Genomic DNA, 27,824 nt, shown 5'->3' on the forward strand with positions numbered 1-27,824 from the left:
TAATGCTTTGGGTACTTACACTGATTGCTTTATTTGCTTACCTCTTACAAATTAAATATATATGCATATATATGTGTGTGTGTATATATATATATATTTATATGTATATATATATTTGCATTCACTCTTACATCTGAGTCCCTTCAAGTATTAAGGAAAGACATCTGATCAAGATAAATGATTTAGATGTAGGATTGTCCTTAAGAAAGAAAAAAAATAAAGATTTCTAAATCGTGTCTGCTAATTAAAATATATTTGTTGGCAGATAAAACATTTTTTTCTCCAGACTCTTTGTTCTGGCAGTATATCTTTGGGACACTAGAAAAAGCACATAAAGGCAAAATGCAATCTATTCTTTACCATAAAATATTTCAAACAAAACATTCTTCAGACATGCTTTTTAAAACATTTGCAAAATGAAGTTGGTACAGACACATGGCACAGAAATGTCCTTTCTGATTAAAACCTGAGAATATAAATAAATTGTTATTTTTCCTCTTTTTTCTCTCCCTCATTAATAATGATGTCTTACATTAGCATAGGAAAAGACTTTATGAACAAAACCTCAGTAGCACAGGAACTAGCACAAAGAATCAACAACTGGGATCTCATTGTATTAAAAAGCTTCTGCACTGCAAGAGAAACCACCAACACAGCTAAGAGACAACCTACAATGTGGGAAAAAAATTTTACCAGCTGTACCTGAGACAAAGGACTACTATCTAGAATATATAAAGAATTGAAAAAAATCAGAACCCCCCAAAATCAAAGACCCAATTCAAAAATGGGCATCTGAAATGAACAGACATTTCTCAGACAAAGAAGTAAAAGCAGCAAATAAGCATATAAAAAAATGTACATCACTGGTCATTGGAGAGATGCAGATGAAAACAACACTGAGATTCCACCTCACGCCAGAAAGAATGGCTGCTATGAAGAAATCAACCCATAGTGAATGCTGGCGGGGGTGTGGGGAGAAAGGAACCCTTCTCCATTGTTGGTGGGAGTGCACACTGATGCAACCACTGTGGAAATCAGTATGGAGATACTTCAAAGAACTAGGGCTAGAGGTCCCTTTTGACCCAGCTATTCCCCTGCTGGATATCTTCCTCAAAGAATTAAAAGAATCATACCACAAAGATATATGTGCACCGATGTTTATGGTGGCACAATTCATAATAGCTAAAACTTGGAAACAGCCCAAGTGCTCATCAACTGGAAACTGGATAAAGAAGATGTGGGGGTTTTTTTTAATAAAATGGAGTACTACTCAGCCATAGAGAATGAGAAACTGAGACATTTATAGCTAAATGGATGCATATTGAGGCCATACTCTTAAGTGAAATAAATCGGACACACACTTGTAAATACCGAATAGTATCTCTAGTGTGAGAAACTGAAAGTGTAAATAAGGATTAAAATGATTAAAATTAATAATTGATAATTTGAAATAGGAAGAAAAGGTCCAAAGGTGTAGGGGTGGTAGGAGGGGAAGGGGAAAGGAAAGAAGGAAAGGAAAAATTATGAGAAAAGAAAAAAATGCAAACAAAGTCTATGTAAATAGGGAAGGGTGGAGGGGTGAAGGACGCACAGGTAGTGGGGAAAAAATAAGAACCAAGATACATCATGTACAGGTACAAGCACCCAATGATAAATGTAAATTAATTGTATACCTAAAATGTACCAATAAAAGAATTTAAGCAAAAAAAAAAAAATGTCTTAGACATAAAGATTAGTTCTTAAAAATTAATGTTTTTTTCTTAATTTATTTTTCAACAGGGGACTTATTATGTTTGAAGATGAAATCTATATCTTAGAACCAATGAAGAATGCCACTGATAGATACAAAGTCTTCCCAGCAAAGAGCCTGACAAGAATCTGGGGGTTGTGTGGGTCACATCATAACACATCGGGCCTAGCTACAGATGACTCATTCCCAGCATTCTCTCAGACAAGGGCAAGAAGGGTAAGAGGGAAGCCCAAATTCATGTTTCTGGGGAGTTGGGGGCTTAAGCTATGGAAACCAATGCTAGGAGAAGGTGGTGGACATCATAGGGCAGACTATAATAATAGACTGAAATCTCCATCACTATTGCAAATGCCAGTCTCAGATTCATTCCAATAATCTGGTTAAGCCATCATCAGGGTCAGTGGATGGCAAAATTAGCATTCATCACATGTTCTGAGGATGTTCTGATGGGCCTAGACCCAGGGTGGAGCCCCACCATGGCAAATGACAAACATGGGCCATGCCCCACTCCCTGGCCACTCCTAGTGGAAGAGAAAGGTCAGATGGAGGTTTCTTCATTTGCAGTCTACTTTACAATTAGGTTCTTATAATAGGTTACAGAAGAAGCTCCATCTTTGCCCACCTGCCTGTGCACAGATGCACTGAGCCTTTCTCTCTGTGGTTTTGCTAAGGAGCGTTATTTACCTGTAGGCCACACTGAAGTGCCTGTCCTTGCTCCTCCTGGGACTGCAGCAGTCTATGTTTTCTGGCCACCTGCCCTGGCTCTGCTAACAGAAGGTCTCCTTCTGCCACAGCGCTGGCAAGAGTGGTTATCAGTGCAGTCCTTGCTGCAGACAGATTCCTCTCTGTGATGCTTTCCGCAGGCCCGCAGGAATCCTCTGTCTCAATGGTTGCCTGTCTCTGGACATCTGCATAATGTGGGCTCACTGGCTACAGTGGAGCTTCAGTATCATGGAGTAAAGTACTCCCCCCCATTAGATTGGAGGCTGTGAATTTAAATGAGTGCAACTAGATAGGAAATTATCACCAATTGCCTGATATTTTTATATCTGCATTTCCTGACCCTCAATTGACAAGAAATTTTAAAAAATTGAAGATCTGATTTCACTCATACTAACATTTGACCATCAGGGGACATGATCTTCATGTTTCTCCTTACTTCTGTTTCTCTTAATGGTTTGAGTAGACCATTGCTTGACATTCAACATTTCATGAATATTATTTTTGGTTCATTCTAAATCCTTTTTATAAATTCAAATAGTAAGACTTATTTTACATGATATTTTCTCATTCCTAAAATTCTCTTCATACCTATGGATAAGCATCTGTTCCCCAAAACTGCTCTCAGCTAAAAAAGTTCAAGACACTTGACTTTAATTTTACATTCATTCTTTCAGAACAGGTTTCTGCCTGTGTGGCTCTAACCTCTGTTACTGGCTTCCCAAGGTTTTCTAAGGCAGGTACCCGAAACCTCTTTTTCTTTTTTCTTCCTTTTTTTTTCCCCTGTCCCATTGCAGGGTGGAAGAGCTCTCCTATCAGCCACTGTGGCTCACCATGACATTGATGTGACGGGAGTGGGGGTGGGCTAATCTGAATCCCAGAGACCAGAATTTTAAAATACTGAGCAACAGCAGTGAAGTTCAGCAGCAGCCACAGCCAAGCAGTTCCCCTGTGCATGTCTCCCCCCACCCCACTTGAGTGACAGATTTAAGAGTTGGAATCACCTCTGAGGTTCCATGCATGCCTACTTTACTCCTCAAACACATTTGACTTTGATTCCAGACCTTAGGCAAGATGTGATTAAGCTGTAGATTTACCAGTCATGAACAAGTAGAACGTTTGCATTTTGTTTTCCAGGCCCTTTGCTTTGAGTGCCTTATTGAATGCCTGTTATTGACGTTATGTGATTTATAAACTTGACAGCTTGAATGACACTCAAATATGTTTGCCATTTCATTTAGAAGCACAAACTTGATCTGTATTTGCCAACCATATTTTAATTCTTTAAGCATACAGCTCTCTAGAGCTATGATTGGCACAGTAATTTCCAGTCATTTTGACTTGTAGAGAGATGAGGAGAACCTGAATAATGATGCTGTTTTGTTAATAATGCATACTGAAGTGTAAATGAACCTTTAAATTGAAAAGGAAACGAAGGCATCCATGCTGTTCACCTTGGTTCTATTGCTCTAGAAATAGTTGTGATTGTTTTTAAGCAAGAGAAAATGTCCTTGACCTAAACTCTTTGTATATAATGAAAATTATACAAAAATAATTTTCAAATGAATGGAATATCTGGGAATGCAAATTACCTAGATTATTTCAGGTAACAGCTATGATAAATATGAAAGGCACATATTCAAGTTATATGCCATTTACCTGTCTTGCTTATGCTACTTTTATTTTACACTAAAAAATATATAATTGAAGCTAATCAATCTTGTTTATGCAGCTCAGCAACCGGATTTGCCTTTTCCCAGCATATCCCTGCCCCCACTAAATGTTAACTATTGCAAAAGATTGGTGTGCAGACTCCAATTTTTCTGCAGAAGTTTGCGCTTTTCTTCACAGAGCATCAGGAATCAATCAGCACTCAGAGGATACACTGGCTATAATATAATCCTGGGCTATTGTTTATCATTTTTACAAGGCTCTACATTAAACGTTAGTGAGTACCCAAGTTGCTTCGGGAAGCATACAGAGAGACCGGAGTATCATAGCCTCCCCTCCCCTCTGCAGGTTTTTAAGTCCAACCTGAAGTGCCCTTACTGCTCAGCTCACCTGCATGGACTCCTTCCCTCTCCATTGGCTTTGCATTCAAGAATGGAAACTAATTTCAACATCCACTTTGGCAAAGTACAAGGGAGGCAGAGGCTAAATCCACTACTGGAGAAAATCACATAATACATCCCAAAGGCAAATGAAAATTACTGTTGAATTATCCTTTCTTTAGGGATTATCTCTACCATTGTTCCCCTCCATTAGTATGGATAATTATGATTCAAATATAAAAATTGCTGCCTGCTCTGGGAAAGGATGTTTGCTTGGGCCACTGGGTACATTCGGGACAATGAGGAAGGGAGACGCTGCTGTGTGTCCTCAGATGCAGCCATGCTGAGGTGACTGGCGCCACTGCTTCAGTGCCTCCAGGCAGCCCATTGAATCTGGTTAGTAGGAGCCACAGTGTGGTAGCAGCATTAGCCATAATGGTAATGTCTTGCACAGGTAGCATTGTGCAGTAAGTAATCAAGTCTCAGAAACTTACTAGAATCATTGGAAAGCTCATTAATTACATCAGGAATGTTTAATTCCTCTCTAACATAACCATCCTCACCTCCATACTTCCCCTAAGACTGTACCAAGCTGTCTTTCTGCCTTGGCTATTCTTAAAGTGTAGGGCAAGAGACTGCGAGAGAGCACCACTTCCTGGGCTCTGAATATCTGTCCGTATGAGCTGTGGCTCCACATTTCTGGGACTGGGTTTCTAGTGAGTCTCAAGTCCACTAAAACTGTGGATAAATAAATAACAGATCTCACTTGTGCCACTGCTATTTTGGACCCAATTTCACTACTCCCCGTTTGACCTTTGCCTGACTGACCTGATTGACCTTTGCCTGTCAGATTGAATCCACTCTCTGGCATGTTTTCTCATTCGCTTGCTGGTGCTGCCAGCCCCCACACATTATCCAGGCCTCAGAGGCTGTGTCCCATGTGGATCTGGTCAGTGTGAATTATCCCCATGCAAATCATTGTCAAGTGGTGGTGATGGCCTCTGATGAAAGAGTTCAGGGCTCCGCTTGTCCATATGCTAAACTGACCTTGCAGTGGGGCATGGAGATGCGCTGATAATGATTTTTCCTTGCTCAGGAACATAAAGCAGACTTTTGATTCGTCTCATTTGCTGACCTTACCAGGATAGAAATATTGGCCTGGGTCATTATTTTGGTTATTTTGTTGTTATCTGTTTATATCACACCCAACTTGAATATATTTGCTCCTCTCCACAATCTGGAGATTGTAGCCAATGCTACAAACCCTCATCAGCTCCCTCCCTTACCCCATGCTCTAGCCTCCTCACTGCCTTCACATGCTCCTCCTAGCCGCCAGGGTTACATTTTTTAAATCTCCCATTCTGGGGATCTCACTGTTCCTCCATTACTAGATTACCACTCCGCCTCCTTGTCCCGGCCTCCATCCTAACTTCACTCACTCCCAAGACTCCAGCCATGCTGCCTGTGGTGACAGCACTGCCAGCTCTCCTGTCCTCCACCTCAGGACTTCTGCTCATGCTGTTTCCCTCACCTGAAGCACTGTTCCCAGAACCCTTTCCACATGTACCTGCTTCTCACCCTCCAGGTCTCAGCTAACTTAGCACCTGCCCCCCATCTTTATCCTTACTGCCAAACCCTGTTTATATCCTTTGTTGCACAGACTATGTTTTATCTTTGTGAATCCTTCTCCCAAACCCACACTAAAATGTGACCTTTGTGTGGGCAGGAACCTTCGTCTTGTGCGTCCCTGTGCCCCTAGCACCCAACACAGCGACTGGTGCACAGCCAGCTCCCTGTAGCCACTGGGAGATGAAGGAATGCTTTGCAAACAGTCTGACCACATGAAGAAGGGATTGCTGTCAGAGCTCACTGTAACCCTCACCCAAGCTTGCTTTTCTAACTGGAAGTGCATGAAGTTCTCAGGGCCAGAGCTCACTGCAGGATGTGTGGGGGATGATCTGTCTCTGGGAACTTGGCTGCAACAACTTTGAGAAGCCCACGAACTGCTTCTCTCTTAAGCAAGACTCTGAAACGCTTCTGTCCTCACCTTGGAGTAGGGATTGTTGGGGCTTTCCCAGAGCCCAGGTTCCTGTTTGGAGACAGGCTTTTGTTCATAACTCCCAAAATGAAAATTCACTCAAGCGACTGATTTCAAGTGCTGTTCTCCATATCACAGATCTAAAGTCTGATCCCTTTTTGTGTTTTAAACTGGACAGCCCAGATAGGTGAAAATCATGTGGAGGTAATTTAAGCCTCTGTAAGTGAGAGCAAACCTTCCTGGCGCGGAGCCGGCCACTCCCCCGTGGCTTTTTATTATGATGTGGTTAAGCTTCTCTCTGAGCTTGCAATTCTCTGAATTCATGAGAAAATGTGGGCTTCTCTGAAAAGTGCAGAGACAGGAAAATTGTGTTCATGTGTTTGTTTTCATTATCTGGAATTGTGTATTTTCTAGATGATGATCTGAAGCCAGTTGGAAATATCCTCTGGTCGTTGATTTCACTCTCTGCTGTCTGAAAAGCATAAATATCTAAACAACTGAAGCCCTTTCAATAGGTTTTTTGATGAGAGATTAATTTCTTTTTTCATTTCCTGAGCTATACTGTCTTCTGCCTAATTTGCTGAATTTTTTCGTGTTTAATCGGGGAACCGTGGGTAAGAGAGATGTCTGTTTCTTTGACCCTTCAGTAAGGAAAAAGGTGCAAGACCTTCACACTTGCAGAAAGTGTCTCATTTTGTTTGCACACTTGGGCACCATGGGGGCTTTTTTTTTCCCTTTATACATACATAGTTATCACCATAAAACCTGCCTATCCATCCAGCTACAAAGCTTGATTTTTTTTTTCTTGCAACACTGTAAAAGTATGAGAAATTATACCTCTCATGATGCTTTATTTTCCCTTCCTCTGTGAGGTTTCCAGATTTCTTTAGGGACACTAAATTCATGAATCAGCACAGCTGGGCGGCAAGCAGAAACACCGCTATAATACAAACAATTTTTCTTGTAAAAATCTGTTTGGAAGATCCTGGACTGATGGGGATTTGCTTTATAAAAGATGTTTCCCTCAGGATTATGTGACTGGAAGTCTGATTCAAAGCATGCTTTACTCCTTTTTGCTTTTGTCTGAAAGAGTGGTTAAGACATGCAAGTGTTCAACTTACGGACAGTATGTACTTAACTCATAAACCAGCAATCTCGGTCCGGGGGACCAGAGACCAGCCCAACCCCCACTTCCTCCAACTGCATGTTATTGCAGAAACAGAAGGCTTTGGTTATTGTTTTTCATGTTTGCTTTTTGAGACCACCCTCTATGAATTGCTTCATTTCTCCTAAAAATGCCTTTGGGATTCTCCCAGTAATTCATGGAAGAGTGTGAATGCTTTTGGAGCAAGCTTGATTAAAACATAACCTACTTCTGAGGCCTTCTTATTTGGAATCCATATTTCTGCTGTGGAATCTCCCCCACCCCAGAACCTTGATATATAGTTTCCAATACTCTTCTCAACTGCTCTACTCTTAACAAATCCCTACTCTCCAGTAGCATATTTCTGTCTTATTTTTACTGTTTCTTTCTGTTCTCTTTCTCACTACTCCTTTATGTTTTTCTCTTAGTACTTTCTTCTCGCCTTTCTGTGCATCAGCCTGGCTGCTCCCTTTTGTCCAGACCACCCCAGTCTTCTGCTGCTTTTAACTAGATTTTTAAATGATCAGCCACAAGTATAAGCTCCCTGGAATGGGCTTCTCAGTGTTTCCTCAGGATTATGCAATTTCTGTCCATAGTATATTTTCCTCCACTTTTCTCAAATTGCAAAACAGGTACATTTGGACCATGAAGGTGATAAGAACACCCAGGACACTAGATTCCCCTGTCTTTAGTGATTATCACATGTGCTACATGTGGTCTGAAGGGAGTGGCCTTTGGCTGGCTCCCCTTCTGAAGAGAGACTTTGGTTTTTGTTAATATGGCTCATTTTGTTCAATAATGATCTTGACCTTTTCTAGTCCTATAATCAATGATTCAGTAGGAAGGTTAAACTCCTTTTTACGATTTCTCAAATGGAAGTGGAAACTAATCACTCATATTGAAAAGATTCTGCAAAAAGATTGTTGGGGTTGGGGGCCAACTTCTAGATGGAATGGAGTAAATGGAGTCTATGGAGCCAGGTGGGGATAGATTCTCACCTTGCAGTGGTTGGGTTAAGAGATATTGACAGTGTTCTGGAAGCCTCAAATTGGTATTAAGGGAAATTAAATTTACATTTACTTTTGGCAGCATAAAAGAGAGACCTTCACGATGACCAAGTATGTAGAGCTGGTTATTGTAGCAGACAACCGAGAGGTAAGAACTTTTAGAAATTTCGCAGTACAGTTTGCCAAGAAAAAAGGAAATGTTTAGTAAGTTACTACTTTCTTTAACTTTATTCTCTATACATTCTTAAAAGCATTGAAAACAACTCATTGAAAAAGTGGTTTTCTGCTTTTATGAAGCGTAGAATATTAAAAATATATCTGATGTTTTGAAATAATAGCAAAGCCTGGAGAAAAAGAACAGAGTTTCTCTCTAGTTAAGCTCTCCAAACAAGGAGAATTATTTGAGGGGAAAAAATAGATGGCTTTAGGGTGTATTCTAAAACATTTTTTGGAAGCTAAATTTTTAAGTGTCTGATATGTCCTAAACCAGAATGAATGAATAAATGAAGGTTATAGAGACAGGGCATAAAAATCCTACCATTTTGAGGTCTGATATAGTATTATATTAGTCTTTTCTTTTAATTAATTTTAAATTATTTTTTTAAATTATCTTTTCTGTATTTATGCATTGTCTCCTGACATAGCATGAATCAGGTGATGCTCTTATAGACTCATTCAACACACATGAATGGAAAAAGCTTGACAATTTCTCAGAAAAATGTTCCCATTCTGGAAGGTCAGATTAGAGAAAAGAATGGGGAATTTATTAACTTTTTATCAATCCTCCTATGTATTGTTTGACACATTGCCATGAGCTTCTATTGCTTTTAATATTCAATTTTTAAAAACAAATACAAAGAAACTTTCTCAGGAAGTTAAAATCAAGTTGATGATATGAAAAATGGCTTTGGACTGCCTTCTCATTGTCTGTTTTCTCTTTGCCAAGATGTGTCACTGGTTCTATTATTTATGAGGCTGGAAAGATTGCAGAAGTTATTGTCTTATGAGCACTTGGCTTGGGTGGATTTCAAGGAGTTCAGGGAGTCCCTAACTGTGGAAATGACTCTGGATGTGAGCTTGTTTCACCATAAAACACAGAGGGCCCTGGGTGGTTTGTAAAAGCCCAAGACTTCACATTTCCAGGAGCTGGGAGGATGAGATTTGATTGATATTCTTGTTGTTATTAATGCTGACATTAAAAATTGTTAAGTTTCAGAGGCAAGGAAAAGATCTGGAAAAAGTTAAGCAGCGATTAATAGAGATCGCTAATCACGTTGACAAGGTAAGTTCTTTTCTGGGTAATTAAATCACTCCATTCATGTAAATGTTTGGAAATGAGGTTGAGAGGATTAAGTGCACCTCATCTGACTTAGTAAAGAGACCAAGTTCCGCTTCTGGGTCCTGGGCTGGAACTTGGAATAACTTGTCTTCTGGGTATCCCAGTTCCTGAGTAGGTTTGGCAGGTGCCAGCCATGGCAGTCTGGGGAACTGTGGTGGCCTTGAGGGCACAGCTTCCTACAGGCTTGGTTCAGGCCAGGCCAAGTTCCAGTCTGTGGAGATCTTGGACTTCCCAGTTAGATCCAGAGCCTCTACATGGTAAATTGGACCCTGCTAAGAACTCCTGAGCCGGGCCTCTTTGGTCTTCCATGGCAGATCCCTCTGCAGGTGTGGCCCTAGGGACAGGCTCTCATCTCTAAGGAATGCACAGGCTCCACTCTCCTGGGATGCAGCTCAGTAAGCTATTGGAAAATCCATCAGTGAGAACTAGTAGAACCCTACTTTTCACAAAGACGATTTCCCAGCTGGAAGAGCCTCTAGAAATCTAGTCCATCCTGAGAATATTAACTCATGAACTGCTCCTTACACCACCTGATTACAAGGAGTGGTGGTGCTGTCTGTCTGAAGCACCTATTCTCTATCAATACATTCTGTGGAGCAGAACCAAGGCTGTTTGGGGCTGATCCTCCCTGCATAAAGCAGGGCCTCTGACACTGGCCTGCATACCAGCATTGCTTGAGGAGCTTGCAGAGGCCTTGCTGCTGCTTGTTTGCAGGGCATGGGGCAGGATGCGGGCTGAATATCAGTAGTTTAGAAGCTCCCTAGCAACTCTCATGTGTGGAGTGACTGGGAACCATTGACCTAAAGCCACTGGAGCCTCTCAGCAATGCCATGTGTCCTAACTGTGAGGACATTGTGAAAGGAGGAGCTTGATCATTGTCGAGCCTTTCACAGCCAAGGTCCTCTGAAGTGGTCACCTTTTATACAGAGCAGCTCGATACCATGAATGATGCCATGAATGGAGCCATGAATGGCAGTCTCAGGGTACAAAGAAGGAAAGCAATTCCCTTCTTCTGGGGCCAAGGAGAACTTGCAGGAAGGGAATCTTTAAGGAGAAAAGTAAGAATCCTCAACCAGCAGAAGAGCAGAAAGGGCCTGGCATGTACCCACCAGTCTGCACATGATGACTATCGGGAGTATGCATGCATAAATGTATATATGTGTTCCTATAGGTACATACATGTGTGTTCAAGAATACATGTGTATTTATGCATATGTGTGTGGATGCAAGCTTGGGTTTGTGTATGAATGCACACATGTGCAACTAGGGCAGTAGGAAATATAGATGATAGATGTCCGTGGCTCAAATGCCCTCAAAGCTAATAGAGAGCCACACAAATGTTTTTAAATAGGGAAAGGACACATTGGATTATACAAAGAATTCCAGCAGTTAGTGTAGAGCATGATGGCTTTACCATTGACAAGTAGGGCTGGTAGAAGCCTATTTCACAGGAGTGATAAAGGTCTGTCCCAGGGCAGGGGAATTGGGGATGTAAGGACAAGGATTAGAGACATTTGTGGGACATAGTGACTGACCAATGTTGTTAGCAGTTACTGTGTACCAGCTCTAAAGATTTTGCATACACTCTCATAGAGTTTACTGTTCCCATTTTTTATAGCAGAAGAAGCTGGGGTTTGCAGAGGTTAGTAATTTGCACGTATTCAAGCAACATTAAAGTGCAAAACCAGGAATGATCTTTCTCTCTCTGACCCCAACAGCAACTCTTAGCCTTAAATTTCCACCACTTGCCATGAGTCTAGAACTCTGGGACCAGGTAGAGGCTGAGGGGAGAGTGGGAGCACACATAACTGCAAATGATAGTAGAGTGGCAGGTGGATGACAAGTAGATCCCAGGGAAGCAGGAGTGGGGAGGGGCTTTTGTGGGGCACTGAGTAGTTGAGGTCTGGGCTCAGCACTTAGAGGCTGTGGCTAGATAGAGCTTTTTGAAAGTCAGAAATAAACAGATGGCCATCAGTATCCTGGGATGATGATATGCTTGTCCACCAGGCAAATCACAGGCGCCCCATGCTTGTTGATGTATTTTCAGCAGTAACTCTTTGTACATTAAATTTTGTCCCACCAGAGGTCAAATAGACCTGGTTACAGGTCAGTCCTTTTGACAGGGAGGATGAAGAATGAGTCACCGAGGACCCTGGGCAATATTCATGCCAAAAGGCCCATCCCAAGCCAATCAGATCAGAATCCCTGTCAAAGGCAACATAAGAGTAAAAGCTGGATCGCAGCCCAGGCTAGCCATTAGAATCCTCTTGGGTGTTTTGTTTGTTTCTTGATGTATTTACTCTTTGAAATACCAATTCCCAAATCTCAGCCCAGGGATTCTGAACCTATTGGCTAGATAGGGGGTTGGGTGTTGTCCAAGGTCCTTCAGTGATTCTAACGTAAGACCAGGCTGAGAGGCAATGATGGACAGGCGGAAGATTTGGATACCCGAGTCACATGCACAGGCCACTGCTCCATGCTCAGCAAGACAGACTATTGCCTGGAAGACCTCCAACTATTCTCAGACTTTGCAGAAGGAAGAGAACATGAGTTATTCTTAGGCCTCAGAAATCTAAAAGATTGATGAATTATATTAAAAACCAAACTGGAAATTGCTGACACCCTTTGTTAAAATGTTTCAACCCTGTGTGTTTTGGTCCTCTGTGTTTATATGTCTTTGCATATTGTTCTAGGTTATATCTTGCTTCAGTATGCAAAACCAAAAATGAGCAATTGGGGGTTTGTTAATAACTTGCACTGGTAATTAAAGAAAAATCCTAATGGATTCAATCGGGTGTGACAGCCTGGTTTTTCTTGTGTTTCTGATGCGTGCAGAGGCAATTTGCTGAGCACACAGATGTGTCCTGCTCTGGCATTGCTATCTATACCCAGCAGCCCCCAGAGACCCTGCTGGAGATATCCAAGCTCCTTAGGAGACCCTCTGTATCCCAGTCTGTTGATGGATGAACCTGGCTCTGTGGGGTGTTCCAAATTTCAGTTTTGCAATTCTACACATGGGAGAGTCTAGGCCCAGAAAGCAGTGACTATCCCAGTGGTCACTTCCTCATTTGCTGGCATCTGGGCTCTGCTGGGTCATTCTAAATTAATAACTACGTGGCTGTATTGGCTTGGAGAGTGAGAAGGATATCCCAGAATGGGGAAGATACAGAAATGTTTTAGTGACAAAGTGACATTGTGAAACATTCAGGAAATCCCCTGTAAGTAAAACACAAAACACATGTTTGATCCTCGTACTTCTAGGCCAAACTACCAGGCATTCTTTCCCAGTCCTGATTAAATCACACCCAGCAGAGTATAGGCTTGCAAATAAGGTGACCACTGAAACTGTACCTTTTTAAAGTCTTCATTCCAACCCATCCCCCTTACTTAGCAGTAAGTTGGCACCTGCTGGGAAGTTGTTAGGGTCCAGCTTCACTGACAGTTATGGTTGAGATCCAACATGTCCCCCAAAATGGCTCATTGTGTTGAAGGCTTGGTTGTTTGCTAGTGGACTTTTGGGAAGTGATTTGACCATAAGGGCTCTAATTTTATCAGTAGGTTAATCTATTAATGAGATCATTCAAGGCATTATTGGGAAGTGATAGGACAAGGAGGTGGAGCCTCATTGAAGGGAGTAGGTCATGAAGGTGTGTCCTTGGGGGCTATGTCTTGCCCCTTGCCCCTTCTTCTCTGGCTCTGTCTTCCCCACTCTGCTTCCTGGCTGCTATGAGGTGAGCAGCTTTCCTCTTCCACACTCTTCTGCCGGATGATATTCTGCTTTTTACATCAGGCTCAAAGCAACAGAATCAACCAACCATGGACTGAAACCTCTGAAACTATGAATTAAAATAAACCTTTCTCCTCTAAATTGTTTTTCTTGGATATTTTGTCACAGTGATTGAAAAGCTGACTAACACAGTCTCTGAAGGGACTCATCCTCTGCATATTGAATTTCTTTGGGCATTTTTGTACATACGACATCTTCTTTCCCTCTCACCCTAAGCCCATTACCTGAAAGATACAAGTTGAATGCTACCACCTTGTTTCAGATCCACTCCTTCCAGAATCCTTCCTTTGCCCCTCCAAAACAGCATTCTTGGACTTCCTTTTTGCACCAATGCTTGGCAGGCTATTGTATGACAATTAACTGGAATAATGGTGAAGTGTTCCATGCTGTAAGGCACTTGCTGGCCTCTGAGTAGCTAAACAAGAGCAAGGGAATCCTAATTTTTGTCTTCTAGGCTTATGCAAAGCCTAACCCAGAGCAAGAGCTGAGCAAATATATGTGACTATTGTGTAAATGACTCAGCAGGCTCGCATACATTCTGGGATTCCTAAGCCAGGCAGGTGGCTGCCAAGTTCCACTTGTCCTGCAAAAACCTGTGAGATGCTGTCTAGGCTGAGGTCACAGGAGTCTCAGCAGGTGCAACATGCCATATGAGGGTAGCATGTTGCTTAGTAGTTCAAAGCATGGCATCAGAGTTACTTCACCTGTGTCCAAGACCAACCGTGCAGTCATAACATTGATTAACCTGACGTCTGCCAACCTCAATGCCCTTGACTATAAAATGGGAACAATGGTAGTTTGCAACTCATAGAAGAATCATTCTGAGGACCAAGCTGAGTTACAGAAAGTTCCTTCTCATTAAGCCAGGAACATAAGAGCATTTGTTATTTGTTAGCTGTGTTCATTGTTACTGGCAATAAGCGAAAGGAACTCACAGGAAGCCATGGAAGAACATGCAGAGCAGGCAGTAAAGGGACTGTGAATGATGGCTTGATGTAAGTTTAGCACACGTGACAGTTAATCAGTGACACTAACTCTGGAGAGGGGGGCTGTATGTTATATTCTACTTAGTATGATATCTGTTCTAGGATGTAGTTTGAGAGCGCTTGCAGGTGGAAACGCAAAGCCCTTCATTATTATAAAAGTTCCCGGATTAAAAAGCAACAAAGCTAGCACTGAGGAACAATGAATGACAAGTTACCCCTTGCAGACCGTAGTTCCTGCTTTCATGCAGTACTACTGAGAAGCAGTGTCCTCAGATGACAACCCAGGAGCCCTTGCAAGGTATCTGGCCCTGAAAACATCTCTTAGCAAGTTGTTTTAAACATCAGCATGGAATCGCCTACATTTCTGCTTTCTGACCACTGTCACCTTTGTATATGATACAGCTGAAAATGTAATCTCACAAAGGACCCAGCCAAACATGTGCATGTGGAGTTCAGGGCAGTCCAAGAACTTAATTGTGCCTGGGATGCCTGGGCTGGGAGCTTGCAAGTAGATACGACAGGTCAAGCAATTCCTGATTAAAAACATACTGTTGGGCAGCGTTTCAGTTATGTAATTGTCTCATTAAATTATTGATGTGTCTGTTATCTGTTTGAAACCAAGTTAGATCACTATGATCAGTGTCTTCTGCTGACCCGGTGCTCACCATATGACTGTAGGGACCAACATGGGAAAAGAGGAGCTGCCTTACATGGGTTAGAATCTGAGGTCAGATGTTCAGCTTTGTGGAGTTCCTTGAACTTTAGCTTACTGCATTGGAACGGTACTTAACTCTCAATTGTGGAGCTTCTATATTTTTGTTACTTGCTGGCCAGATGCTTCTAGCAACTACAAGTAGAACTTGGAGTTTGGTCTTGGCTGAGGCTGCTATCTCTAGACACATTTTTCTCCTTGGCTACCTGGGGTCTCAGAAATGGACTTTTTCATACATGCTGCCTCATACATCAGAGGCATTAAAAAATTTACAGGCAACCAGGTGACCCCATGTCCTTACCTTCTCAATTCTTACTGCAGAGCCATCTCCCTGTCAGTGTGATGTACATGGCGCAGTGGGGTAGTTTAGGACATCAGGAGTTCATGCCTCTACTCCGATCACTCACTTTTTCCGTCTACACTTAGACGAGGTAAAACCATTCCTCAGCCACTGGAACAATCTCCTGGAAAATATAGGTTGAAATCATGATGACCTAAAGATGGGGTAAGAAAAGGGATGAGAAGACTGGCTTTCGGTATGCATGAAGCTTTATCTCACATGAGGGCTTCATTTAGCAGATCTTCCCTTGTCACCAGTGCTGAGCTAACTTCTGGCAATGGGGAGAAGAGTCGTTAAAGTTTCTGAAGAAGGGCTCCATTCATCCCTTTAGATTCTGAAGGGTTTTGACTTGTTCATTTAATTAAAACTTCCTACATTGAATATAGGTGACAGAATATAATAATGTCAGCCAAAGCTGAGTCTTTGCTAAAAAATTACTACTGATTCATTTTTAGTACTTCATAAGCAGAACATTTTGCTTAAAACGAACAAATTATTGTCCTTGGCAGAAGTGTCTAAAAGATTCTAATTCACTCATTGTTTTCTTGCAGTGCATATTAACTGGCAGTCTTTAGCTATAATGTATATCTATGTGCACATTTAAATCACCAGTGGATCATCTGAAATGTGTGCTTTCTTACAACTACAGAAAAACAGTACAAAGGCTAATAACTATAGGATCTAATTGGTAAACATTTGAGAATCCAGTTAATACATCACCTTGCATCAAGAACTTCAAATATCTCTTAAATTCTAATGCCACATGAATAAAGGGACAAAGGTGCTGTTCTCATCCATGACAATGAATGTCAAGTAATGCAATCTGTTTGGATTTTCAAGTTTTCACTAATGTGATGCCCCAGGAATGCCTGCTTTCCTCAGTTTTACAGGCCACTGAACATCCGAATAGTGTTAGTAGGTGTGGAAGTATGGAATGACATTGACAAATGCTCTATAAGTCAAGACCCATTTACCAGCCTCCATGAGTTTCTAGACTGGAGGAAGATGAAGCTCCTACCTCGCAAATCCCATGACAATGCACAGCTCATCAGGTAGGTTTTTCTGACTTCTCTTTGCTTAAAGAAAGCACATCCTCTTCTCCTAGCTGCTCCTACACAGCCCCAAAGCTCCAATCCTTTCTACGGAGCACATGACTCCCACAAGCGGCTCTTCAGCCCACATCAGTGGGGCAGCACCATCCCTAGCTGGAATCACAGGTCTGCTAGGAAAGCTCCCTTGGATACCTGGGAAGCCTGTCTACAGAAGTATCATTTCCTTCTTCCATAACTTGGATGTATTCCTCTATACCAATTTTTCTGCTCTTAGCCTTGATTTAAAATTGTTCTGATGGGCTATTTTTTTAAAGCCCCATTTTCTTTTACATATTATTAATGAAAACTACATGTTTATATAAGATTTAAGGACAGGAAATTTGGCTGACTATTGTCAGATCTCTAGAGGAAAAAAGCCTTCATCCCTCCTCTGGGCTTTTGCTCCCTGGCTCCCTAGGTCAGAGAGTATCAGCAGTGTAGCATACTGACCTTGTGTCCCCCCTTTAATCAGCACATATTGACCACCTGGTAGGAAACAGTGCTGTAGAGACTTGAGAGTTAATGGTGACCAATACTTAAATTCCCTGCTCTGGGGAGTCTCCAGTCTACTGAGGAGAAGATAACAGAAAACAAGAAAATTTCAGAGAGAAACAAGTTAATAAAAATGGAGTAAAGTGTAGCTATAACTTAATATATGAAGAGATGTTACAACTTTATATTTCAAAGCAAAGAACATTCTTATTATAGTCTGAATTGGTACAGAGTAGATGTTTCCAGAAGTGGCAAATGTTTATTTGAATCTTTAAGCAGTTTATGCCATGATTCTTTTGCATTCATGTAGCTTACATCATGGATGTAAAAGCTTCAGGGCCAGAGGATACTTTCTTTGGGAAGTCAGATTGGGTTTATTGAACATTTATGGAAAGTTAAAAACCAGTCCTACGCCATTCTCACATTAGAAACTGTTATTTCTGCATTGAGGCTGTTGGCACCAGCTAGTCATTTACTTTGGTGATTTTCATGGTGGGGGAGCTTCCTTCCTTGGATATTTGCGGTTGGTTCATATTTTATGCATTGATTAGTTCTGAATTATTAAAAGTACTTTCATATATCTTGAGTTTGAGTGTTCTGTTTTGATTTTTCCCCCACTGGAATCTGTCCAACTTGAACATCTGGAAATAAATTAACATCTTATATAACCTTATTACTTATAGACATGTACAGTTCTATCTATTCATATGGTTTATATAGAATGTAAACACAAATGCTGAAATCCCTAATGCTTCAAATATGTAACCCTCCATATCTGAGGGTTCTATATCTATGAATTTTCTCAGGCAGAAAATACTTGTGAAAAAATTACATCTTTACTGTACATATTTAGACTTGTTTTGTCATTATTCCCTAGGCAATACAGCAGAACAACTATTTACATCACATTTACATTGCATGAGGTATTATAAGTAATTTAGGGATTATTCAAATTATATGGAAGGGTATACATAGGTTACAAGCAAATATATTATCATTTTATATAAGGGACTTGAGCCTCTGTAGCCTTTTATATAGAAAGAGCTGGAACCAATTCCTCATGGATACCAAGAGATGACTACAGTGGGATGGACAGACAGATGGATAGATAGATTATAGATAGATAGATGATAGATAGATAGATAGATAGATAGATAGGGCTTTATATATACTTGCTACCTCTGTCCAAAAGACCACAGCTAAAATATCTAATTTTTCAAACTATTAGCATTATCTGTACATGTACATGACCAATACAGCAAGAGTAAGTCACTCAATTCCTCAAAAGGAGAGTCAGGATATACAATGATTGGATTTAACAGCATTTGCATTCAGTGGGTTCCTGGTATCATTAGATTTATATGCAGATTAAGATTCCAGATGGGAGGAACCCTGAGCTGAAGCCTCAAGCCCCCTTCCAGAAGCTTCCTCCTCCCTGGGTGCTGAGGCTTTGTAGGTACTTATTCTACTCTGGGTCCAAGACAACCGTCACTTTTATGCCCATTTCAATTTTTACAAGTTTTATGGGCAGGACACTTTGAAGGTGTTTGGATCTCCAACAGGACTACAGTGAGTTACACAGGAAAGCAAAATTCAGCTATGACAGAAATGGACTACTGAATTTCATGTATTTCCATACTAACTGATTCTCAGTGATTGTCTTTGGCCTCTCTGTCAGCAAGTATCATTGAAAGGAGCAGCTCCCTATAGTCTATTAGGAAATAGGCAGGCCATGACCTGTAAGTGCAAAGTAGTAACCAGTTTCTGTCTGAGGCTAGACAACAAAATTCTGCATAAATTACAGGACCATGACACAATTGGAAATAAAATGTAAAGTAAAAAAACCTAAAATCACATATAAATGTACCCTCATGCAGCTGTTTTCATTGTTGCATATTGTGTTACTGGCATACCAACAGAATTTGAAATATCAGAAAATGCATTAGTTCTACATGATATTAAAGAAAGTCTTTCTTTTGGTTTCCTAGTGGGGTTTATTTTCAAGGGACCACCATTGGCATGGCACCAATCATGAGCATGTGCACTTCAGAACAGTCCGGAGGAGTTGTCATGGTAAGCTGAGTACATCATAGAGCTGGCTCCTCTTGTTAATGATTCCCCAGGAAATCCCTACTCTTTTGTCAGACCTTGTAAAATTAGTTCCTTTAATGTTCCTGTTCTTATCCTAGCTATGTTTGTAATCTTATATAAGCCACAGTATTTTAGGGATTGTTTAGAAAATACAAATTGTACACAGAAAATGTGGGTGTGTTAAAAAAATGTTTAAAACCTCAGTGAGGGAAATCATCCCCTTTTATGGTGAAATCTTTGCTGCTGGGACTTTTGGTCAAAGCATTCCAATCCACAGATTCCTCCTAGTGCTGGGATGAGCCAGAGCATTGGGGTTGCCCTTATCACTCAGCTTTTTGGATGGACTGTGGTCTGACCAAATGTTACTGTTCAAGTAATTTTCTGATGGTTCTGCCTGGGCCCAACAGCCAAACGTTTGAGGTTTTTAACTCCACCACTGCAAATGCTTTACATACCTTCTGGCCAGTGTACAATTTGTCTTTATAATAACCTTATTTTTGGAAGGCAGAGACCTTGGGTTTATTGCTTTACAAGAGTAACTTTGTCACATATGGCCTATATATGTTTGAAAAAGGAAGCAAAATGGGAAGAATATTTGGGATTTCTTATGATTTTAAGAAGGAGGAAGCTTTGATAGGCTGCCCAACAGGGGGCTCCTCCTACAGCCCCTCAGATTGTTCAAGAAGGGGTTTTCACTCTGCTATTCTTGCTCTGAAAAGTCTAGCTTTCCCAGCACCAGCCCTCAGACAGGGAGTTTTCTTAGAGTCCTTCCTCCATCTCCATTAAATAAACATAGTTTTGCCCTCCCAGGAAAGCGTGGGTTCCTCCACATTTTTCAAACAGAATATTTGTGAATGTTCAGTTGTAGTAAAGAGTGAAAGGAGTTATGTTCTGCTGACTGTTATTTTCTCTCCACATTCTGCCTAATCTAATCTTCTTAGTGAATATACATAAACATTTTCCTCTTCTCCGGGTTCAGTGGTAAGTAATTAATGTAAGCATGCACTCAGCGGGTAGGCTTTTGCAGGGACTGCACCCACTCCCTGGACTGCTGGCTTGAGCATGCTGCCCTCTCATTTTCTTTCAACAGGGAAGCCCTGTAGATGATCTCCACCATGGAAGTCATTGGAAAGTTTGGGGTTTTTTGGTGCCAGGTTAATTTCAAGTCAGATCACAACTGTATTTTTACAGAGTAGCTTGTAAAATTTTAAGAGGAAATAATTTTCAGTTTCATGGTTCCATGGTTAGTTGCTACTGACTTTGCCACTTAAAATTGGCATAAATATATTTTGAGAGCTGGAGCTGAATTCTTCATAAGCAAGGAGGCTCCTGCTGCTGTGTAGTGCTGAAGCGATCCTATAACCCATCTGACCATGTTAAGTAGCTTTCTTGGGCTCAAGTCTCTTATTCTTTCCATAGAAACATTTTATCAAGATTCCTTCTTTAAAAACATATAGGAAAACGTATTTTTTAAAGCTGTCTGAAAAAGAATATGAGAAATTTGAAGCAATTTCATGTGCAAGTCAAAACCAAAGTTAATTATAAAGAAATAAGTCTTACCAATATGAGAGCAGTTAACGTTATCCTTATACAAAATTCTTGTTTATTCCACACACAAGAGAAAATATCAAACAGGGTGAATAATGCACCCAGCACCTTTAATTTCTATAAAATTCATAAAAACAGCAAAGCTAATGTCTTTACAAGATCTAAAATTTCTATACTAACTTTCTCTTATTGTATCTCTAAAGTTAAATTAGTAGGCATTACTATAAGTTCCCAACTTACAAACATTCAAATTGCAAGCCTTCACAGATACAAATGGACCTCACATTAGGAGCATTCATAGATGCAAACAAATCGAGGCAGTAGCTCATGTGTCTCCTGAATATTGTCACAGCTGTGCTGCTGTGTGCTTCCTATACAGTGCGATAGTGCACAGTGTACAGTGCTCAGTCAGAGCCCAGGATGTCCGGAAGGAAGAGGAAAAGCAGTGGTGATGTGGAAGGGACTGCTAGGAAGCACAAAGCAATGTACATTGTATATTTCTGTCAAAGGTGTATAAGACTCACTTTGTCAGACTTATGAACAAATCCAAGTTACATACGTTCTCCTGGAATGGAACTCATTTGTAAGTTGGGGACTTACTGTACATGTGACTCACAAGGTCTCACAAATCTAGGAGAAAGGAAATAATGTGACAAGGAAGCAGGAATCTTCATAAAATTCAAAATACTATTTCTTGTACCATTTCTCCATTTTTTCAAGATAGACAAAAGCATTACTTTTAGTTACATTAAAGCCATGACTTTATATCTAAATGTTCAAAAAATACCTTGATTTAGAGATAATACCATAAATAAAAAGATTGGTTTTTTTCTTTATTACAAATGTAAACTATTGAGGTCTCTTAAGAAACATTCTGTTTATAATCACTTATGTGTGAATGAATGTAACATAATTTGGTATTTAAAAAACTGTGATATTCAGTGATAACAAAAGTATTCTTTGAGATTGAATTCTTTGGCTGCCTGCCTCCCAAGTGCAAGGACCTGAGTTCGATCCCTGGCACACAAAAAAAAGAGAGAATGATTTCTTTGAATTTTATGTCAAAACATGCTGAATTCAGCCCTCCACATTCTTAGATGGACCACATTCTCGTCACTAAAGTGTGTTATTCTTAAGAATTGATTTCCTGAAACATATTTGTAAGTTTTCTACAACAGGAAAGCGTGTAATCTAAACCAAATAATTTATTAGGAATTTTATCTGTTCTAAGAATAACTTGCTTCCTTGACATGGCATTCTTTTCTTAGACCGTAGGCTTTTGAAAGCAATAGCTACCATTATAAATACCACCAACAAATCTGTAAGATCCTACATGGACACATTTTTATCCAGAGGCCTCACAAAGACTGTCTAGGTCAGGAATAACATTTTTTCTGATATACAGTGTCACACTGTTTCCTAGATGCCTTTTGGAAAACCCCTTTTCTGGACAGCACAAACCAAGAATCAAGCAAGTTCCCCTCCTTACTCTGTCGTGTGCAGCCTTTTCAAAGCTGCCATTCATGGGTGTAATTTCTATAAATCACATCCACTCCTTAACTAATTTTAGGTGAGGATATATATCAGTACTTTTTATTAATTCCTAAGTTCTTGAGTCACACTTTTCAAGCACTTCATTAAGTTAGCAGTGACCAGAGGTGGTTGTTAATAGAGAAACCACCTCCCACAGCCAGGCAAAAGCTTAAGTGAATGCCAGCAGCACCGTCAGAGAATCAGGATCCCACCCATTTCCGCACTTAACCTGACCACCCAAAAGGCCAGCAAGAGTGAGATATAACCAGGTAATAATCTGAACTCAGCGAGTCTTTAAACTCAGTCCTCCATGTGTCCAGCTTTCGTTATCAATTATTGTGAACTTTCCCAGTATTCTCCCCTACCAAGTCAGCAGGAAGAGACAGGATCCATCAGAAGTGCTCAGGACTTATTTAGAATGTCACAAAGTATCCTTTCTCCTGCCAGCTTTAAATCAGTATGCTCTCAACTGGGGGTAAAATAGTACTTGTGTTTCTTAGGAGCTTATTCTTCCTATGATGTGGAACAAATTTTTACTTCGTTCATAGAATACTGTTTTGTGAGAGATGGAAGGATGCATGGTGACCATTGCCTGATTATTTCACGTACAGACATGGAGAATCTTACACATGTGCATGACTTACATAGTCCTCAGCAGAAGAAACCTGAAATTGGCTTAATGAAACATGTCAGGTTTTTTTAACTTCAAAGTAAATAATAGGTCTATACTGCTCCTTCAGAGGGAATTCAGTTTAGTCAAGTGTTAGCCATAGGTAAATGTCCAAGAAGCAGGGAGGACAGGAACCAAAAGGCTGATGAGATGTGAACTATATGTCTGTGCTCTTGTGTTTTCTTTGAGGACCATTCAGACAGCCCCCTTGGTGCAGCTGTGACCCTGGCACATGAGTTGGGACACAATTTCGGGATGAACCACGACACCCCAGAGAGGGGCTGTAGCTGCAAATTGGCTGCTGACAAAGGAGGCTGCATCATGAACCCTTCCACTGGGCAAGTACCAAGGGTCCTGCAGCTTTGAGAGTTGTGCTTGGAGTGCATACTGGGAAACATCTGAGCAAAAGCTAAACATTCCCCTAGGTTTTGTTTTGTTTTGTTTTGTTTTGTTGCTAGAGTCTCCATGGAAGCTTCCAAAAAGAGATTCTTTATCAAGTAGATTGTATCAAGTATCAAGGGTGAAGCGTGCCACTCTGCAGAATCATGAGCAGCCAGCTTCCAATGCCCCACGATGTGAGGGCTTCCCCCTTCTCTGGTGGGGATGGATGTTTTCTTTGTTTAGAAATCACAACCTTCAGAGGGCCTTGCAAACCCATTGGGCAGAACTGGGATGGAGCATGTGTCTGAACAGGATGCTGGATAGGTGTTTCCTGGCTCTGGGGCATATTTGAAGGGCAACTGTAGCTTGAGGATTTGTAGTATCCCTACCTAACACCATGTCACCTTACTAGATCTTACAGATTAATTCAGCTTCTATAAATAAGATTGTCCCTCCTTATTTAATGCCTCCAGACTTGGTTCTACCAGAAAAAAGGAAGTTAATATCATTGGAGCCCTGGAATGAGAAAAAGAACTGATGTAACCTGAGGTGGTTAGAGATTCAGATGTGCTCTTATACCTTGAAAGACCTATTCCAAACTGGAATGTTGTGCCAATTTAGAGAGATTCTCACTAGTAAAGGAAAATATGTACAGGATTCAGTGTGTCTTCTTATATTAAAACTTGAGAACTTTTAGATACTTACCTTCATGGAACTTTCCAAGTCAGGCCCTCTCTCCAGGTTTACAGAAAGGAGACATAGGGAACAAAAAGTGAGTAGTATTTGGATGGCCCAAAGATTGGCCTCTGCAAAGCCTTACTAGCCAGAAGACAGCGTGGCATGAGGTGAACACCCAAAAAACTGATCAAAAAGTCCCCGAACAGGGAAGGATTGTTGCAGATTGCTATGCTTTTGCAAGCAATAGCCTGAGGCTTCCTCTCAAGTGGTTTATAGGGCATCCAGTTGTTGCTGTAATGAAGACTAAGCAGAACCATACAGCCATGTCAGGGCATTGTCAACTCCTGTGAGCCATTGGCAACGTGTCTTACAGCAAGTTGCCACTTGCTAGTGTCCATCACCAGCATTCACACAAAGCTTTCCAAGTTATCTTTTTCACTCATGATTCCGTCTCAGGCATCATTCAAGGGAGTCACCAAAACTTTGCTGAGTCTGTGATGATGGAAACCAAGGACCTATGCAAAAGTGAAAATATCTTAAGTCAACACCCACAAGAAGTGAAACATTGCAAAGCTGTGGATATTAACAAGTGGAGCTCCCTGAAAGGGAGCTGGGCCACCCTGAAGCAGAACGTGCTCTTTGTCATTAAAATGTCCAAACAGAAGCAGGATAACCATTGGACATTCAGGGCAAGGAGTTGCTTCTTAGGATGTGAGGGTATCCTAGGACCTGCCAGGGGCTTCTGTGTCGAACATGCCAGGAGCCCAGCAGAGGTTGGTAGGGGCTGGCCTGCAACTTAGGCCTCTTTGTGCTTTCTCATTCTTGATGAACTCATGAAGTGGCCACAGCAAATCCATTTAGTGCCTATTTTTCCTGATTATCAAGTGGGAACAAGTATATTCGCTTATACACATGCACCAGAAATGGTTCCCAGTAATCAAGAGGATCATGTTGTCAATCAGTATTATTAATACTTTTTAAATTCTTGATGACAGGAATAAAAGGAAGAGGGGAAAGCCTACCCTGGGAACACTAAATTGGATTGGAGAAACATAGTAGTTTAACTTCTGACACAATTGTCTTTAGCAATATAGGCAAATGAGCAACCTCTCTGACCCTTACTTAGGTGCCTCATCAATAAAATCAGTGGGTCTGTCTTTATCCACCCATCCACTCATCCTCCTCACCACCTTAATATATTTGCTCATATATTAAACAAGTTCTTGTGATTTCTATACTCGTTGTGAGGAATACACAGGTAAGGAAGACCCTACAGCCCTAAAACTCATATGACCCTGGAGGCTTGCTTTCTGGTACTCTGTGTCATTTTGTGTAAAGCCCTTAGAGTTGGAAAATCTTCACAGAGGTGCTGAATGATGCAAGCCAAATTACCCTGCAGATATTTGAACACCTCAGGTAGAAATGGTATTGTTAAGAGCTTGCCAAAACATTTAAAAGGCCTTTTTCCCCCTTACAGGGAATTGCTGATAGCCTTTATTTGATTTATATCTTATTAGCAATTTCTAAGTTTTCTATTTTGCTGAGCTTGTGCTTTTGAGTAAATCTTTTCTATTTGGTTCTCATTTATGATCCCACATTCCTGTCCAGAGAGTGGTGTTTTTAATTTTCTCAGATGGAAAGCAACTTCCTAAGTAAGTGGGTAAATTAATCACAAAAGCCCACAGTGAGGAGGCGGCCAGGCGGCCCAGTAGACCCCCTGCCATCCATCACTTATGGTGAAATTTCCCAAACTGCTCCAGCACTATCTCAAATGGTGGTTCCTTGCCACGTGGAATCCCCAAGAGAGTGGGAAAGTGGATTAAAGGAGGTCAAGCACCTCTGTAAATTGTAAATCACTCCACAAATGCAAGGCAGTGTTACTATCATGTAAGTTCACAGAGACATCACAACTATCAGAAAGTTAGACTTTTTTCAGAATTCCTGCTCACAGTTGCTGGGAAATCCTCTAGGACCACATAACTGTCACTTGGCAATGTGTCCAGTTTCATGAGAATGGGCCATTTTAAACCAACCCACATCCAAACAGCAACTTTCCTTCTGACTTCTCCCACTACTGAGTCAGCCATGGGTGGCAGATGTTTAAAATGATCATTAATTGAAGTTTTAGCCCAAAAGGTGTCTCAGAAAGAGATGAATCAGTAACTGCTTTGCTGTTAAAGTCTCAGAATCAAATAGAACCAAGTACTTTGAGTGTTTTAAGGAGGGGGAGTATTTCCCCTAGTGTACCTGATTTATTCTTTATGAAGCATTCCAGAATTCTAACTCTAAAAACGTTAACCAGCTGCCAATACTGATAAAGTGAATGTGAAGGCCTGCAGATCTAGCATGGAGTCGTCTAAACTTGGCTGTCATGACTTCTGTTGCAGGATGGGGCAGAGCAGATTTCCTCATGGGTTATATCATTAATTACTGAGAGTCTCTGAGTGTGTATGAGAGAGTGTGCTTTGTGTCTTTGGATAGTTAACATTTAAGACCTGTCTTGGAAATTACTCTTTGGCAAATACAGTATCTGGAGGCTCTTGTGGGAGTTAAACTCAGTGGAGTCTGCCCATTAATGACCTCCTTGGAGCACTTGGTCTTACAGGACTGAGGGTGGAGTATGCTACATTTATAGGAGAAAGAAAAATGTGAGTGATGTGAACACTTTTAAAGGCAAAGAGTAATTAGTATCATAATAAATATCACTTTCTGGGGTGGAAAAAACCACGAGTGTTTGCATTCAAAAATCAGTCTCACAGATTTTTCAATTTTTTTGCAGACAATGTTCTGTTAAAAGGAGAGACAAGGTGCTAGGACCATCTCATCAGGGGAATGTGATGAATCTGCAGCACATTAACTGAGCCCTGCCACACACTGTGCTCTTGGATAGATGTTAGGGAGATGACCATGAACAGGATGGTGCAAACCTTGCCCTCATGAAACATGTATTATAGTGGAGAAAACAGACTGGAAAAAATAGCAAATAAAACATTACAGGTTGGAAGGAGCACTATGAAGGAAGCAAACAAAGAAGGTGAAAAGGTTTGAAAAGAGAAAGTGGAGGTTGGGACAAGACCAGAGGGAAGGGAGGGGTAGAGAGCCAATGAAGAAGACTGAAGCAGTGAGTTTAGCATGGGGGACATATGTGCAAGGGCTTGGAAGGGGCAGCCTTGCCACCAGGAGGCCAGGGATGGGCGGTCAGGGGAAAGTGATGCCGGGTGCTGCTGGATGCAAATGATGAGCAGCCAGGTCAGGTCAAGCCCAGTGCACCATAGCAGAACACAGATTTTGACGTTCAGAGCAGTGGGAAATCATTGAGGGTTTTTAGCTCCCACAGGAATAATGATCTGAATTCTCCAGTTTCCTCATTTTAAAGGGGATCATGTAGCAGCTGAGCCATTGTAGCTTGCCAAATGAACAGGCTTTCTGTAAAAGGAAAAAGCACTAGCATATAAGTTTTCATTTT

The 27,824-nt window shown here is 41.1% G+C and overlaps 1 protein-coding gene across 8 annotated transcripts in view; it reads left to right on the forward strand.

The window, feature by feature from the left end:
• Adam12 (ADAM metallopeptidase domain 12) overlaps positions 1 to 27,824 on the forward strand; it is a 435,473-nt gene that overhangs the window by 298,383 nt on the left and 109,266 nt on the right. For all 8 annotated transcript variants that reach the window (XM_021253283.2, XM_021253280.2, XM_021253281.2 and 5 more), the window contains 6 exons: positions 1,780 to 1,966; positions 8,793 to 8,858; positions 9,921 to 9,992; positions 16,757 to 16,926; positions 19,446 to 19,530; positions 23,489 to 23,637. In XM_021253283.2, coding sequence (XP_021108942.2) covers positions 1,780 to 1,966; positions 8,793 to 8,858; positions 9,921 to 9,992; positions 16,757 to 16,926; positions 19,446 to 19,530; positions 23,489 to 23,637 — 729 coding nt within the window. The remainder of the gene's footprint in view (positions 1 to 1,779; positions 1,967 to 8,792; positions 8,859 to 9,920; positions 9,993 to 16,756; positions 16,927 to 19,445; positions 19,531 to 23,488; positions 23,638 to 27,824) is intronic.

The sequence above is a fragment of the Heterocephalus glaber genome, unplaced genomic scaffold (assembly GCF_053883595.1).
Source record: "Heterocephalus glaber isolate CG9 unplaced genomic scaffold, H.glaber_assembly_v1.0 deba00001497, whole genome shotgun sequence".
Taxonomy (NCBI): Eukaryota; Metazoa; Chordata; class Mammalia; order Rodentia; family Bathyergidae; genus Heterocephalus; species Heterocephalus glaber.